This window comes from Marmota monax, unplaced genomic scaffold, assembly GCF_021218885.2.
Source record: "Marmota monax isolate L192 unplaced genomic scaffold, Marmota_monax_Labrador192_F-V1.1 WCK01_AAM20220418_F8-fsc00010, whole genome shotgun sequence".
NCBI classification, from domain to species: Eukaryota; Metazoa; Chordata; class Mammalia; order Rodentia; family Sciuridae; genus Marmota; species Marmota monax.
Window position 1 is genome coordinate 27,939,378 of NW_026692321.1, and position 17,989 is coordinate 27,957,366.

General features: G+C 33.7%; 1 protein-coding gene across 3 annotated transcripts in view; it reads right to left on the minus strand.

Annotated features, from left to right (window-relative positions):
* The window catches only part of Prkd3 (protein kinase D3), a 69,901-nt gene that overhangs the window by 4,028 nt on the left and 47,884 nt on the right, over nt 1-17,989 (minus strand). For all 3 annotated transcript variants that reach the window (XM_046441662.2, XM_046441661.2, XM_046441663.2), the window contains exons 12-18: nt 15,592-15,644; nt 13,413-13,485; nt 10,992-11,098; nt 5,811-5,972; nt 5,492-5,590; nt 2,516-2,783; nt 168-253 (exon numbers count right to left, since the gene is read on the minus strand). In XM_046441662.2, coding sequence (XP_046297618.1) covers nt 168-253; nt 2,516-2,783; nt 5,492-5,590; nt 5,811-5,972; nt 10,992-11,098; nt 13,413-13,485; nt 15,592-15,644 — 848 coding nt within the window. The remainder of the gene's footprint in view (nt 1-167; nt 254-2,515; nt 2,784-5,491; nt 5,591-5,810; nt 5,973-10,991; nt 11,099-13,412; nt 13,486-15,591; nt 15,645-17,989) is intronic.

The following is a 17,989-nucleotide window of genomic DNA, read 5'->3' on the forward strand; positions in this document are numbered from 1 at the left end:
GATGAATACATGAACAACTTCCAGAGGATCAATTATGATATAAATTCATCATAAAAAAGCACTTAAATTATTCTAAGAAAATGCAGAATCTGTTGATCTTGTCTTGTGTCACAGAACTCACAGTGAACCATTCAAATGAGGATTGCTAAACATATATTTTTTTTTACCTGTAGCCAGGGATGACTAAGAGATTTGTCAACACTGTAGCGTTTTCTCATCTTCACTTGAAGCAGGTTGTTTATCAAATCAATTGCTAAGAGAAAAGACAAAATTAGATAAACAAATCTCAGTGTGTAAAATACCCCAAACCTATGATTCTTTCTGGAGGGCAGTTTAATCTAATCTATAGAAATACAGCATTGAAAACCAAGAATCAATAAGTGGGATGAAATCAAACAAAAAAGTTTCTTTTCAGCAAAAGAAACAATCTGTGAGGTGAACATAGAGCCTACAGCAAATTTTTACCCCTCACACATCAGACAGATCTCTAGGGTACATAAAGAACTCAAAAAGCTAAACACCGAAAAAACAAATAACCCAATCAACAAATGGTCTAAGGACCTGAATAGACACTTCTCAGAAGAGGATGTATAATCAATCAACAAATATATGAAAAAATGCTCATCATCTCTAGCAATCAGAGAAATGCAAATCAAAACCACTCTAAGATATCCTCTCTCTCCAGTCAGAATGGCAGCTATTATGAAGACAAACAACAATTAGTGTTGGTGAGGATGTGGGGAAAAAGGCACACTCATACATTGCTGGTGGGACTGCAAATTGGTGCAGCCAATTTGGAAAGCAGTATGGAGATTCATTGGAAAACTGGATATGGAACCACCATTTGACCCAGCTATTCCTCTCCTTGGACTACACCCAAAGGACTTAAAAACAGGGACACAGCCACATGAATGTTTATAGCAGCACAATTCACAATAGCTAAACTTAGGAGCCAACCTAGATGTCCTTCAGTGGATGAATGGCTAAAAAAATGTGGCATATATACACAATGGAATTTTACTCAGCATTAAAAAAGAAGAAAACCATGACATTTGCAGGTAAATGGATGGCACTGGAGAAGATAATGCTAAGTGAAGTCAGCCAATCCCAAAAAAACAAATGCCAAATGTTTTCTCTGATATAAGGAGGTGGGGTAGGGCAGGAGAGCATGGGCAGAATAGATGAATTCTAGATAGTGAAGAAGGGTAGGAAGGAAAGGGAAGGGGCAGGGGATTAGCAAGGATGGTGAAATGTGATGGACATCGTTATACAAAGTACACATATGAAGACTTGAATTGGGTGTCAGCATACTTTATATATAAACAAATACAAAAACTGTGGTATATATGTGTATTAAGAATTGTAATGCAAAAAAAAGAAATTATATCCCATCTATGTATGATATATCAAAGTATATAAGTGCATTCTACTGTCATACATAACTAATTAAAACAAATTAAAAATTAATTTAAAAAAGAAAGCATTGAGAATTTTTGCTTAAGAACATAGACTTGAACAATTAAAATGATCCATAACTAAATTAAGTGTACCTAATTTTCATTTTATTAAGAAGGCAGTACAGAGTATACATTGAATGTATACACTATGAAGCCAGACTGCCTGGATGAATATGTTCCATTTTACACTGATTAGCAGTGTGATATTGGGTCAATTACTATGCCCTACAGTACCTTGGTTTCCTCATCTGTAAAATAAAACTATTGAGAAGATGAAATCAATTTAACACATTTAAAAGCTTAGAACAATGCTTAGCACATAAGTGTGAAATATTAACTAGTATTTCAAGATGCATGAAACACTCCAATTATAGGCTCATCTTCTCTGCCACTTCAAAGGATGCCATGTTGCTCTCTATTTCTTGGTTTTGTCTGGGAAAGTAGCCAAAGCTATTGCCTTGCCTCTACAGATGAGGTTAGAACTTGTTCCCAAAAGTTCATACTCAATAGGTTTTAACAAATAGATTCAGGGTGTTTTGGTGTATATGGTGAGATCTTGGCATACATATTTCATTATTTGGAGAATGAGTCAACTTCAAAACCAAAGGAACTGTTTGGGAGTAGAATAAGATGAAAGTAGTGTTTCCTGAAGACGGACTTAGCAGTAGTGACTGGGAAGAGCCATAAAAGAGAGTCTAGTGGGTAGGACAGTTAAGAAGATATGTATACGGGGTAAAAATGGGAGTTCATAATCTGCTTGAATCAAATGTATGAAATATGATATGTCAAGAGCTTTGTAATGTTTTGAACAACTAATAAAAATAAATAAATAAATAAAAAGAAGATATTTTAGATGTTTCAGAATGAGGCATTTGGGGCCTGCATTATTGCTTTTCCTGGGAATTATAAGGAAAATAGGGATAGAAAAGACAGTGTAAAAGGAAGGAGAGTGCTCAAAATTTGATAACTAAATAGGGAAGTCAGAAGAGACAACCTGGTTTGGAGTCACAAAAAATTTTAGACTACAGGGCAGAGAGTCAAAACTTAACTTTTCTTACCTTCACCAGAAATTTCTCTCCATGGATTTGGTGGATACATAAATGCAGCATTTTGGATCTGGTCATTTATATCTTCATCCTCATTGAATGGAAATGTACCACTGAGGCTCACATAGACAATGACTCCCACTGACCACATATCTAGAGAACGGTTGTAACCTTTGCTTCTGAGAACCTCAGGGGCTAAGTATGCTGGAGTTCCTACTACAGATCTCCGAAATGACTTCTCACCAATAATGCGTGCAAATCCAAAGTCACACAACTTCACCTAGAAATTATGGAAGAATGATGTTAACTTTGTATTGATCTCTATATAAATGCCTCTCCCTAAATATGAAAATGTACTTACCAACTGTATTGATTATGAATACCAAACAACTGTAGATAGGGAAATTGAAATATCATTTTCCCAGAAGGCAGATATATTTATAGCTCTGTGATACTAACATAATGAAGAGCTCTCCTAGTGCTTATTTAAAAAAAGTTTTGTATCCTAGCTTCCACCCTGCTAATTACCAGACTGATGCTACAGGGCTTTAATTTTTTTACGAAGTGGAGAGTACTGCATTTGTCTCATAAGGAGATAACTTTTCTGTTATCTATGAGCAGGAACTCTTTCATTTCTGAATCCTCAGTGACTTCTCAATGTCTGGTCACATAAATATATTCAATAAATGTCTGCTGACCCTGGCACACACCTACAATCCCAGCTACTTAGGAGGCAGAGGCATGAAAGTTGCTAGCTTGGACAGCTTAGTGAGACCCTGTCTCAAAAACATAACACAAACAAAAAAGGGGTGAGATTTGACAAATTCCCACAAATAAATTACAATATTTAGAAAACATCCTTTATTCTGCTTGCTGTAGAATCTCTCTTCCTAAAGATACTGTATATTGGCAAGTAAATAAAACTGAGAAGCATTAAACATTTATAAGTAACTGTTAATGTGAATAGTAAAAGATGTAATTTTGGAGATTTCTCCAAGGAATAAGTGTAGCAGTGTTTTATATTACCATAGAACAAATTATTGCTAGTTAGATGTTTATATTTGAAAAAAAGTTGTACATGAAGGCAGCCATAGTCACTACCATATTCTCTCAGGAAAAGAGTTCTGGAAGTGTGGTGAAATGGGCAGAGCTTTAAATGCTTATCTTGCAGGCTGGAACTGTAACTCAGTGGCAGAGCACTTGCCTAGCATGTGTGAGGCACTGGGTTCAATCCTCAGCAGCACCATATACAAATAAATAAAATAAAAAGTATTTTAAAATACATACATACATACATATTTATCTTGCTACCCAACTTTTTGTAGATTTTGATGATTAATGACTGCATCTATGCTGAATGGGCAAATGTCAAGTAATTTCCACTGGAAGTGCTCTTGACTCAAAATATGATTCAGAAAAAGCATTAAGATAAATTGAGAGAAAAGGGATTTGGTGTCTAGAAAACAGTGGTATAGTGACAGGAGAACAAAGAGGTTAAGGTATATTCAAATGCTGCTTATTATTTCTAGGTTATGGACACTGATGTATGCTTTTATGAATGATATTTGCTGTCACTGTATTTGAAGACTAGTACAAACCCCAAAGAAATGTGAACTCTCTCTTGGTTAAATGCCAAATTTTAGATAACATTTAGATAAAATAAAAATGACTTGGCAGTTGGGCAACTGAATAAAGAAGTGTGGCCATGGCTAGCATGTGAGGAAAAAAAAAAAATTCCCTGTTGCTCCTAATAGGAACACTGTGAATCACAAAAGTAGAGATCAGAAAGTTGGGAGTTTTAGCCTTTAGCTTCACAAGTGTACATCCTTTGCCTATACTATTCTGAAGATTAAATGAAATAATATATGGAAGCAGTTTATATATTTAAAACATTCCACCAACTACTAGGGAACTCTTTAATCTCACAATGATAGGGAATCAATCACTTTAACAACATAAGCTTTATAAAAGAAATGCTTACTACTTTACTTTTTTTATGTTAAAAAGTTTATTTCAGTAACACTGTAAGTCAACATTTAATCCTCAACAAATCAGCAAACCAGTGAAAAGAAATAGACAGAGACAATAATTTTCCCTAGTTTCCTGCTGTAAAAGTGAAAGAGTAGAATGATTTTTTAAAATACATATTTTCCTTTGAAAGACAATTTAAGTTGAATTTATAAATTAAGATAGCTATGTGTTGTCCTTGTTCTAGCCATATGACGACATTTCAGATGTACATAAATGATAGTTTGGCAATAGATATTCTAGTTGATTGGAGGAATCATCAATGGCAATCATGAAAAACAGTCATAGGTACTAAACTAACGGGTTTCTCACTACAATTGTAAAATCTGAATTCTGATTTATTAAGTAGGTTGTGAGATAAACTTAGTTGATCAAGATAAACATTAAAAAAAAAAAAAACAACCACTTCAACTTTATTGAAAAAAAAAAAATCAGAGTATATCATGCATAGCCAGAACACACACACAGATGATATTATTATGTGAGTGTGAGCATCAATGGTTAGGAGAAATTAAATTCTTATGTTAGTTTTGGTGAAAATGCTTAAAATATGCTAAAAAAAAATAAAGAGGTTGGCTGCTTGTCTCAACCAAAATCTTCCCATTTTAGGTACCTGCTCTCAGCTATTTTTAATTTATGGAGAATTCATCCTGAGTACCAGGCACCACCAAGGTTAATTCTCTCTACTCCCAGCCCACAGGGATAGGTGAATTGCCAAGAATTTATTTACAAAAAAGTCATTCCTTGGGATCCATTAAGTCAAAAAACTCTTAATGAACATAACACAATTAATAAAAGAATTAAATTTATTTAGTTATTAATCCTGGCAGTTATAGACTAAAATGTTTCTGTAAGATGGTATACACCTTGAATCCACAACACTTAGTACATTGACTTTTATTATGTGGGTACTTTTTAAGTGTCAGACACTTAAAATGATGCTTCAAAAGAATATCTCACCTGAGGAAAGGGCTCTGCTGATGCAAGCAGCACATTTTCTGGCTTTAAATCACAGTGCACAATATTCTTAAAATGTAGATTCCTCAAAGCAACAAGTATCTGTTAATAAAGAAGAGTTTTTTTTCAATGCCTGAAAAATTAGTTAAATCACAATGTGACTCCTTGAATGGTGCAGTCCTCTGAAAACTTCAGTATAGTTTCAGATTTAGCTGAAAGTGTGATTTTCTTTCTTAAGGTTAACAATTCCTACAACTTCCCAATATTTCAAAGTACTGCTCTTAGTTTTCAATTATTTAGTTTCAAAAAAGAGCTAAAATACCTGTGTGACCATGAATTTTGTAATTCGTTCTGGAAGGCGACTTTTCTCACTGGATAGAATCATTTCCAACATATCTCCATGCAACTTTTCCATTACCACAAAGACTCGTTCTGGTGTTTCAAACATACATTCCAGGTTTACAATCCCAGGATGATGCAAATTCTGGAGCAGTTACAGGATATTAAAACAACCAACTTTAAAAGTAGAGAAGTAGTTTTATTACAGAAATAACATGCTGCAATTAACTATATGAAATCACATTTAAAATGTTTGTAAACAATGTAAAAAGTACAATGATTAGACATGATCATAAATTCTGATTTTCCAAGTTGTGCACAGAAGAGTGGATGTACTACTCCTTCCATTTTTTCTGTATATGTAGTCATCTTTCTATATTTATTTTTTCTTAAGTTCACTACTTTTATTACTTTTTGCACACCTCCCCTCCCCTCCTATCCAGAGAACTGGTTTCTGAATTTATTGTATTCTTTTCTTCACCTACTGATTTCATTTTATCTTTGTTAACACTTCTGCTTTCCTCAAGATTTATGGTTCATTAATTTTTGAGTTGATTAGTTTCATTTCTTTCTTGCTTTAATATTTGAGATTATAAAGCTTCTTTGAATGACAGTCCAAAGACTCTAATATATACAGTATTTTTATCATAATTTTCTAAGTATTCTGAAATTTGTTCTAAGAATTGAGAATTAAGAAGTTTTCATAGTGGGAGCTTTTTGTTTTCTGATTCTATAATTTATGTCTGCTTTTACTGTATTAAGATCAAGGACTTATACTGATTTTGAATTGATGAGGGTTTTTTTCTTTTATTCCATTTTAGGATACAGAATTCAGTATAAAGCAGGTAGATCTTCCTTACTCTGTTTAGGCTTTGTATCTTATTTTTGTCTTCTCCATCTGTGATGCACTACTAAAATGGGCTTGGCTGTCTCTCCTTGTGTTTTTTCTTGCTTTCCTTCATAAATATGATGATGTTATTTGTTATAGTGTGATTTTTACTCTTCCATTTTTAAGGGCCCTTTCTTCATTTCATGTTTTCCCTTGAATTAAATTTTGTCAAATCATGACCCCTTGGCTTTCTTTTGTTTGGGGAAGGGAACTAGAGATGGTACCACAGATGGGAGCTCAGAGAAAAGCAGCACAAACAGCTCTCACTGTGGCCCCTCCTTTATGTAGTCCTGCTTCATCCACTGTTTTTGGAAAATATTCTATGTATTCTAGAAGTCTGAACTTTTCTATTTTTGTTACAGTATACACTTCTGTTAATCATTTTTGTAGCTCTGGAGTAATTTTCAAGAAAATAGGAGGAAGGTACTGAATTCATACCTTAATGTTCAAAAATTTCTAATGTTTTTCCATTTACATAGGTAGCTACAGAATGCTACATATCCACTATTCTACCACTCTCTTCAGGCAATAGCAAATAGCAAAAACATCTTGTATTACCCATATATCTAGGAAACAAAAATACTCCCCTATTTCTTTGCTTCCCCACAATGATCCCCCCAGATGTGGCCATGCTGACTTGTGTATAATACATTCCTTTAAAAAGTCACACAAATGTAATAATTCTACACTTTTTTTCATTTAACAATACATTGTAGATAATGTCCTACCTAAACATATCTATTCAATGAATAGTAAATGAGTATTTGTCATTTTCCTAGAACTATGCAGATAATCTGGATCCATTAATAACACTGAAAAAGAAGCCCTGTCTCATAGAGTTAATTAATTCCAGTGAGGTAAGACATATAGTAGGAAATAGTAGTGAATTACCTACAATGGAAGTGGTTAAGTGCTTTGGAGAAAAGCACTTCTGGTTTAGATATGGGGTGTTCTCCAAAAGCTCATGTGTGAGACAAAAGTTCAGAGGTGAAATGATTGGTGAAAACCTTAACCTAGTCAGTGCATCAATACACTGATGTGGATTAACTGAATAGTAACTTTAGGTAGGTAGGGTATGGTTGGAGAAAGCAGGTCACTGAGGGTGTGCCTTTGGGGTTTATATATTTTCTCTGGTGAGTGGAGCTCTTTCTCTGCTTCCTGGTGGCCATGTCCTGAGCTGATTTCCTTCACCATGTCTGTTAGTCACGATGTTCTTTCTATCTTGGGCCTACAGCAATGGAGTTGGTCATCTATGGACTAAGACTTCTGAAACTGTGACCTCAAATAAATTTTTCCTCCTCGAATTGTTCCTCTCAGGTCTTTTGGTCACTGTGACGAAAAAGCTAACTAAAATAAGAGTGTAGCGGGTGGGAGGGTGGGTTTAGTGCTAATAGAATGTGAAGGCTTCATTAAAGAAATGATATTTGGGCAAAACTGTGAGGGAGACAAGGGAATTTGTCATGCAGATATCTAAGGGGGAAAGCATTCTCAGCAAAGAGAATAGCTAATGCAAAGCCCTTAAAACAGGAGGATGTCTGAGAGACTGCAAGAAAGTGAATGTGATCATCATTTAGAAAAGAGATTAAGTTGGTTGAGTGTGTTATCTACAGTGGAGCCATTTTCAAGGGATTTTGGTTCTGTTTAATTAACAATCCCAGGTATCCAAAAATAGTACATGCTTATTTCTAATATACTGAGAGGAATACAGAGCCTACCAACAAGTGCTTATCAGAGAAGCTTATGTTGCTGCGTATGCTGTACGATCACTTCTAAATTGATTGTTAGGATTTTTCCTTCCTTCTACTGAAAAGGCCAAAGTTATGATCTCAAATAATATGTACACGTGGGCATGGGAAAGGAAAGCTATGGATGTCACTGATGCGTAGGAGAAGATAATACCAGAATAAACCACAGGAATAGTTTGTTTGTTGAAGGCTACATATAGGAACACAGGGAAAAAATGGAAAAGTAAAGATGATACAGCAGGAAGGGAAAGAGCCAAAGTGTGGTGTGTAAGGGTACAGGATAGAGGATTCCTTTCAATCTATGTGAAAGTCTACCTCAATTTTGTGGAACTAATTTCAGTAAATGAGGGATGATTTGAATAGGTTTTCTTTTAAAATATTTACTGCACTCATTCATATTGTACTAACAAAATTATATTTGTGTATTTCATATACAAAATAGGCTAAATTCAACTTTGTGCTATATCTATTGAGTTTATATACTGCAGAGGATTGTTTTAAGTCACTGTTTTACATATGTACACACACATATACAGTAGGTCCAATAAATAAAAAAGAAGGCATATGTGATTTGGAGACAGGTTTAGATTCAAATTCTGAACCTGCCTTCTTCCTATTCAGTTATGCTGAGAAAAAGTAAATTTACATTACAAAATAAGTCATTTACTAAATATAAAATGTACATTTTTTATGTAAAGAATCTACAACAAAGGCAGTGATGTATTAAATTAGTATGAAAGAGTATATTTGAAGATATACTGAAATTACTTAATTTTAGTCTCAGTTTGGCAATATTGATGAAAATAACCAGAAGGATATAATTCTTTTTCATACTTCCAGAGCTGTGTTTGTGATCAAAGTGTCAAGGAGAAATCAATCCTTAGACATATATTCTTAACTTAAAATATTTTTGCATTTTAGTTGGATGATAAGATTCTAAAATTAGGCCTGGGGATGTGGTAGAATGGAGTGGTACAGTACCTTCCTAGCATGTACAAGAACCTGGGTTTGATCCCGGGTACCCCCAACCCCCGCCGCCTCCAGATTTTTATATATGTGTATATATATATGTAGTGTGTGTGTGTGTATGGTTAGGACAATTTGGCTGTGACTCGTCACACCACTGATAGCCAGGTTTGATTTGACTGGCTGGCTATGCAGGCTTCCCCTTCCTCCCTCATTATTCCATGTGCATCACTGCTGAAACTGCTAAAGAAGGACTATTCTTCGGCCAGGGTTTACAAGTAGCTGCAATCCCCTGTCAGAACCTCCAAACAAGCTCTCAAGATTCCAAAATTGAATATCCAAATATATCTCTAACAGAATCTAAATGCTATTAATATTATATTTAAAGGTAGCTCTGCAAGGGAGGAGGTAGGTTTAATGTAACATTAGGTGGCTACGGACTGGCCCACAAGCTTTTTTTTTAGGGCGGGGTGGTACTGGGGATTGAACTCAGGGGCACTTGACCACCATTATTAGCATTCCTCTGAGAAAAAAAAATTGAGGCAAATAGTTACCACTGTGACCAACAATGTAACAAATGAAACATCTTTTGTGTGTAAGTTTCTTACCTTCTTCAAGGAAGCATAAGTAGGCAGTTTTTTTTCTTGAATTTCACTCACAAGTAAAAAGGCATTAACTATTAAATGGCTATGATTTCTTAATGTGCACACAATATGCAATGAATTAATAGACATTTGCATACCATCAATATTATACATGAAACCCAGAAAAATGATCTAAGGATCAAGCTAAAGTTTAGTTTTCATTTTTACCCCCCCAAAGAGGTAAAAATGTTAGATAAAAAGAAAAACGCTTAGTAACTTATTTAATTGGACTTAAATCATTGCTATATTTCTTAATATACCTTATTTGACTACACCATTATAAAATTATTAAATAGGATTTCAAATAAATAAATAATATGCTGCTATTAAAAGGTATTGTTTAGCAGTTTTTATTTTTATAGTAATAGCTATAATAATCAAGCATATAATTTGTGAGAACTGGAAGGGCATAACAATGACCCAATAAAATGTGATGGTTGAAGCAGCAAATTGAAGTTCTTTGATGACTGTTGAATTAAGAATGAAATTTTACCTTTTCTTTTCTTTCTTTCTTTTTAAAGATTTTTACTTTAAAAAATGTGGGCTGGGGCTGTAGCTCAGTGGCAGAGCATTTGCCTCGCACATGTGAGGCACTGGGTTTGATCCTCAGCACCACATAAAAATAAATAAATAAAATAAAGATATTTTAAAAGATTTTACTTAAAAAAATGTGTTCTAAACAAACTGCTACTACAGAGCAAAATAATGGCAGGCATTATTAACTTATACATTACTGTAATATTAAAAAAAGGACTCAGTTAATTCAGTATCTCACCAGCTTTTTTCTAAGCCAGAAGATCATAAGAACAAAATGAAAAACAAGTCCTATTCTTATCTGCATACTAAATAAACTCAGGCTAAAAAAAAAAAAAACCTGGTAAATAAAAAATTAAACCTACACAAGCCACTCTGTTTATTACCTGTAAAATAGCCACTTCATTACGGAGTTGACTTTCCTGCTTTGTGGGAAATCTCATCTTATCAATTACTTTAATAGCCACATCCCTTCCAGTCTTTCTATGTTTTCCTATTAAAAAAAAAAAAAAAAAAAAGAAAGCAGCGAATTGACAGACAACTCACATACAATACAAAAGCTTTACTAGAAAGTTGTCCCTGGACTGAAATTTATGTCCATAGACTGAAATTTACTCATGTACTATGTTCATTTTCTTTTTCCACATGCGTTCACTCATTTTTTATTTTGATAAGTATGTTTTTCCTTTACAGTGTTTCTCCTTAATAACAGCAGTTTCTTATTAAAAAATAAGAAAATTTGAGTTAACTTGTTTGCTGAAAAGTAATCTACCTTGTTAAATAAAAGACAATTGAATGCCCTGACCTAGTGTTCAGACACTATCAAGATGGAAACACTACAAATAATTTTATTATAGGTTTACACAGTGATTAATTACATATTATATCCCCAAATTCCAGGTCCCTATATACTAGAATCTAGATATAACATTTTTAAGGTAGAGTCATGCAATCAACAGCCACTCCTTCATTGATTAATTCAAACTAACTAGATATCTTGTGCCTATTATACAGTAGGTACCTTTAGACACTACAGATTAAGCAGTGAAAATGACAGATTTCTGATATTACTTCTTTTAATCTGTGTGTGACTTGCTATGTACCTGAAAGTAACCCACAGCTATTAGAAGGGCACAGTCATAAAAAATATGACACTTCAAAAGAATAGACAATTCTTTGCATGTTTGGTAAGAAGTCAAAAGTACCTCAGTTCTTTGCCTCCTCAATGAGAAAGTTTTCCAGAGATGTCACTAGTCTTAAAACTGACAAACTGAAAGTTACAAATCATAGATGTTATATATGTATGTATTTTCTAGGTGATTGTTGTATGTCAAACACAATGATATTTGTTAGGATACAAAGAAAAACCAGACATCTTTTCGCCTACCAGAAGAGACTAACAGAAACCCAAAGTTATAGATACTCTAACAGATACATGTCTACTATGCAGCAAAAGGATCAATGAGGAATAATCAGTCTTATCTGATGGAAAGGTAGGGATGGGGAAAAGAAAATCTTAAAGGATTTTTCAGTTGAGCTTTGAAGTATAAATAAATCTTCACTACAGAGATAAAAGGATAGAGAAGGAGCAGAGGCAAGAGATGGAGGCAGGTCAGTAGGTCTGGAAGAAGACAGCAAAGAGGGAATTGTATTAAGAAATTAGAAAGGGCTGGGGATGTGGCTCAAGTGGTAGCGCGCTCGCCTGGCATGCGTGCGGCCCGGGTTCGATCCTCAACACCACATACAAACAAAGATGTTGTGTCCGCCGAAAAACTAAAAAGTAAATATTAAAAAAATTTCTCTCTCTATCTCTCCTCTCTCTTTCTCTCTTAAAAAAAAAAAAAAGAAGTTAGAAATGCTGGGAGAGATCAAAGCAGCTCTGTATGCCTTGCTAAGAACAATGGCCATGAATCTGTAAAAAAATGGTTCTATATGAAGTAGTACTAATTATCAGAAGTGAGTTTTCTGAAAGATTCACTCCAAGAGTGTTATGAATAAAGAATAAGACTGGAGGCGGAAAGGCCAACTACTAACAGTCTACTGTAGAGTTGTAGCAAGGGATAATGAGGTTTAACAATTATTTTGTATCTTGGAGCACATGTTAGATTTAATTAATATTAAATTTAATATAAAATAAAATTAAAATATAAAGTTAATGATATAAAAATTAAAATATTGAATCTGTGAATATGCAGATCAGATTTTATTAGCTCCATTAAACAGATGAACACAGTGATGTAAAAATGACTTCACCAATATAAGTCATAGAGCAGAATAAAATTTAAGGTTTCGATTTGATAGAACATTTATGTCAATACTGGACAAATGAAGACATCTGTGTTGCAGAACTAATAGGGAATATACTTCAATGGACAAGTTCAAACAGCCTATCATAAACTTTATATCCCCACCACACAAACATATATATTTTTTAATTGTAGATGGACACAATACCTTCATTTTGTTTATTTATTTTTCTATGGTGCTGAGGATTGAACCCAGTGTCCCACACATTTGAGGCAAGTGCTCTACTGCTGAGCCCCAGCCCCACCACAAACATCTTTATGTGTGAGATACAAGAGATAAAAACTATTATAAAATTAATTTTCTGATTCTTTGTTACTTTTACAGTGGAATTTAAGGAATAAATACTCAGTTTTAGTGAAAAGAACAGCCAAAAGGATACAAGTAAATCTCTGAGAAAAGGCAACTTAATAAACTATGAGATGATAAAATAGCTGGCAGGCTTAAAATTGCATCATTTTCCTAAAATGATCTACAATACACAAAAGGCTGTAGTTGCTTACCTCCATAAACAATGCCAAACTGGCCAGAACCAAGCACCTCATCTGCAAAGATCTGATAAACGGTACTGATGTCCTATCAGGAAAAAGTAATCATCACTTATGTCTGGAAAACAATGCCAATATCTCTTAACTCAAATACTTAAATACATTTTGTTTTTATGTTAAAGACAACTAATTTTCATAAAGTACAAAATATTTCATGAAACACAGGCTTTTTATATTCTAGAAAAAGTTAAGCTCCAATGTTATGGTATGATATTAATGGGCAAGTATAAAGTATTCCCCAAGAACCTTGAGGAAAAAATGCTTTGAATAAAAAGATGTGGTATTTATTAAGCATTAAAGTATATAAAATATTAAGTATATAAAACAATATTAACATAAAAAATTAAAAACAAAATTTTATCTATTTTGCTTTTAAAAAGACTGCTACAGGGCTGGGGTTGTAGCTTAGTGGTTGAGAGCTTACTTTACATGCATGAAGCACTAGGTTTGATCCTCAGCACCACTTAAAAAATAAATAAATAAATAAATAAATAAAACAAAGCTATTGTGTCCATCTACAACTAAAAAAAAATTTTTTTTGTGGGGGGGGTTGTTGTTGTTTTTAAAGACTACTATGTTTGGGAAGAAAAACTCAGAAGTGTATATTAGGATTAGGCTGATTTTGAAAAATTAATTCAAATTCACTCCTCAATCTTTCTTCCCTCTTTTTTTGATAGTGTTTGTTGCTGTCAGAATATTCATGTACTAACATGGGATGTGTAGTGTCAGAATTGCACTACAGGTGTGACTGAAGAAAGACAAAGTGTAACTTCATTTAGCAGATCACACTTAAAGACAAAGCCTCAGCCCAGCAATTAAGGCCAGTGAATGTGCATATATACATGCCAAGTTGTTATGTGCTTCTCAATTTAAATCAATTTTTTCATATAACTAACCAATTTGGGTTCTAATTAAATTAGACCAGGGGCATCCAATATAAATATAACTGCCAGAAAAGGTTCTTCAACAAATACTAATTCTGGATCTTTTTCTTCTTATCTATGCAAGGATATATCCTTAAGTTCCTGTGAGATCATTCAATTTGTCCTTTCATGTTCTTGGTTTTTTAAATAAACTATTCTACCTACCACCTGGACAAGAAACACATAGATTGTATCTCCTTGAAACCCTCTTATCTCTTATAATACTATTAGATATCCAGTCTACACTGTGATCTTAGAAATTTCAAACATTGTAGGTTAGAGAAATGTAACAGCTGGATGCTCAAGTTAGAGAAAGAGAAATTTTAATTAGAGAAATTACAATTTTCTGGCTTCATTTTCTAGCCTTTGTTCATTCTGATCCAGAGTTGGCAAACTATGGCTAGTGGGACAAATGTAGCCTTCTGTCTCTTTTTGCATGGCCTCTAAAAATGGTCTTTAAATTTTATGACCAAACAAATAATATTTTGCAATGTGAATATTATGAGATACTCAAATTTCAGAGTCTACAAATTTTATTAGAGTAGTCAGGATCTCTCATTTATTTATGTATTGCCTATGGCTGCCTTGTTGCCACAACTGCAGAGTTGAGTAGTTTTATATGGTCCACAAAGCCTAAAATATTTAATATCTAGCCCTGTTCAGAAGTTTGCTGACCAATTATAAAATCCTAGCATACCTATTATTATTATTGTACTAGCCAAACTTAATCTATTTACTATTTCTTAAAAGTCCTGCATTTTCTGCTTCTTTCTATTTGCTCATCTTCTTCCCTGTACTTGCATAAAATGTTGTTCTCCTGTTTTCAGATCCTCAGTACTTCTATCAAAAACCCATTACCATCCCTTTAACATGGATCAAATTGTACTTTATTTAGGAAGCCTTCCCTGCTGACCAAGAAAGAAGTAATCTCTCCTTTTTCTTTAACAAGTCTATTGTTTTAGTGACATTTATTCTAATGTCACTTTTTAAGTGAAAAAGTTTATTCTGCTTCTGTAATTTAAAAAATATGCCTTAGTTTCCTCCATAAAGCAGAACTCTTTAGGTAAGTTCTCACTCAGAAAGTATAATTGTCTTTAGGCAAACTGCTCAATACTTTGGGCTATGAACCTATTTCTCTAGTAAGATCTCACATTTTATTTTTCCCTATTTTAATCACCCAATTTATGAATGTTAGCTTAATTATTACATACCACATTCTCCTGGACCTGACAATTAGATACAGAGATACTGGTAGATAAATCTTCTGTAAAATATAAGAATGGTATATGGGAAAAGAACAAATTATTAGTATATGACTTAACAATATTTATTGACATGTGAATACCCATGGTATAGCAAACTTAAAAAAAATAGGTTAATATATAATATGTACATTAAAATAATTTTCTATGTACAAAATTCTAATCCATCAAGAGGAAACTGGTTAAATAAAATATGATAAATCTATTCAAATGATACTCTAAACACTTAATAAATGACATAGAACTATAAATATGGAATCAGAAAGCTAGCCAGGATGTCATATTGAGTCAGCTGCAGGCATAGCTCAGTGGTAGCATCCATAAGGCTTTGATTTTGATTCCCAGCAACCACCCCGCCGCAAAAAAAGAAAAGCTGCATGGTGGTAGCATCTGAATTAAAAATAAAAATATTACTTCTTGGTAAATGGGGGAGGTAAAGCTGGGTAATGAGGATTTTAGTTTTCATACACGTCTATACTATCTGTACTTTTTAAAACATAAAAAGCATGCATTATTTTTATTTAAAAAATATTAATTAGGTAAGCCTACATACTGTAATTGGAATATATCTAGTATACATTAAATCATGAATAAAAGCAAGTTGCAAAAAGAACACAGGGTATGACTCTATGTTTTTGTAAAAAGAAAACTAAAACAGTATAGCAGATAGTGTAGGTTTCTCTCCCTACCCTGAATTCTTCCCCAATCTAGAAATATATAGCAAATTTAATAATGGTTTCCTGAGGGCAGAGTTACAGGAGTGGGGGGGGGGGCTGGAATTACATATGTATAGGAAGGACTTTCTCTTTTTATATTACATATTTCTTTTCTTTTTAAATTTTTTGCAGTGGGAGTCGACTTGGGTGCTCTACCACTGAGCTACCTCTCCATTTCTTTAATTCTATCTTTACTAAGTTGCCCAGACTGGCCTCAAAATTTCATTACAGGTGTGTGCCACCAGCTAAATTACATATTTCTATAAAATTTAAATATATTGCTTTGGTAAGCAAAGTAAGCAACTGACAAGAAAAAAGGAAAAAAGGAAGTTAGCAAGAGAATAGTATTAAACATATAGAATCTCAGAGAAAACTCAAAAAAAATATGGAGTTTCTTTTATAATCCCAAATATAAAAATATAAAACGTCATTAATACAAAAATGTAAGCAAAGTATTCACCAAAAATAAGTAACATGAAAAAGGTACCATTACATTTTTTAAAGTTGATTTTCAATTGTTTTTTAAATAACTCAAAATTTAAACATTAACGATCAATAAAAGGCAGAACATGAACAAAATTAGTGTCTAACATTCTGCTTTCAGTAGTTTGTTTCCTAGTTTAAGTCTCAGTATTTATTTTCTTTCAAAGGCTTCCTCTATCTAGCTCCAAACTCCATCCAATTTTAATTTCTATTTGTTCCAGAAAGGTTATTTTAAGGACCACAAGAACAACAGCACAGCAATAACAACATTTATGTATCAGGCACTGTCTTAAGCACATTATGTGCATTTATTCTTCTTTCCACTTTAGAGAACTGTAGAGTCTAAGAACACATATCCAGTAAGCATCAGAACTGAGTGTAAACTCTCTAGAATCTTCATCTTTTTTTTGGGGGGGGGGGTGTGTGCATACCCAGGATTGAACCCAGGGGCACTTAACCACTGAGCACATCCTCAGTTCTTTTTTTATATTTTTATTTAGGGACAGGGTCTCACTAAGTTGCTTAGGGCCTCGCTAAATTGCTGAGGCTGCATTTCAACTTGTGATGTTCCTGCCTCAGCCTCTCCTGTGCCTGGGATTACCAGCATGTGTCACAGTGCCTGACTTGCAGTTCTATCTTTAGAGACTCAACTCTAGATAAGAGGTGCATAGATGAGCTTGAAAGGGTTCCTAAACCCTTGGAAACTACATATAAAATGTGTGTGTATGCGTCTTCATTGTTTTCTGGGGAAAGGGTTCTTGGTTTTAATGAGAACGTCTGAGATTCTGTCTAAAACTCCCAGAACTTAAGAATCACTGTCAAATATCCATCTACCTATCCCTCACAATATCAATAGTAAACAGCAAAGATGTACATGGTCATCATCATCCCTTTGATCACCCCTATTCTCCTTATCTAGGGTAATACTACTCTCCTACCTCTTTTATCTAGCTCTGCCTAATCTATTACTCCCTGATGTCCAAAGTCCAAATCAGATTCTACTAAGAAGTCTCTTGCTTTCTCTTCCTATCCACATCAGAGTTTCTTGAGTAATGCATCCATCTACTTACTTATGTATATCATATAGCCCTTTTGATTTTTGTTATTTCTTTTGTATTCTATCTCAGGGCTTAGCATAATACCAAAAA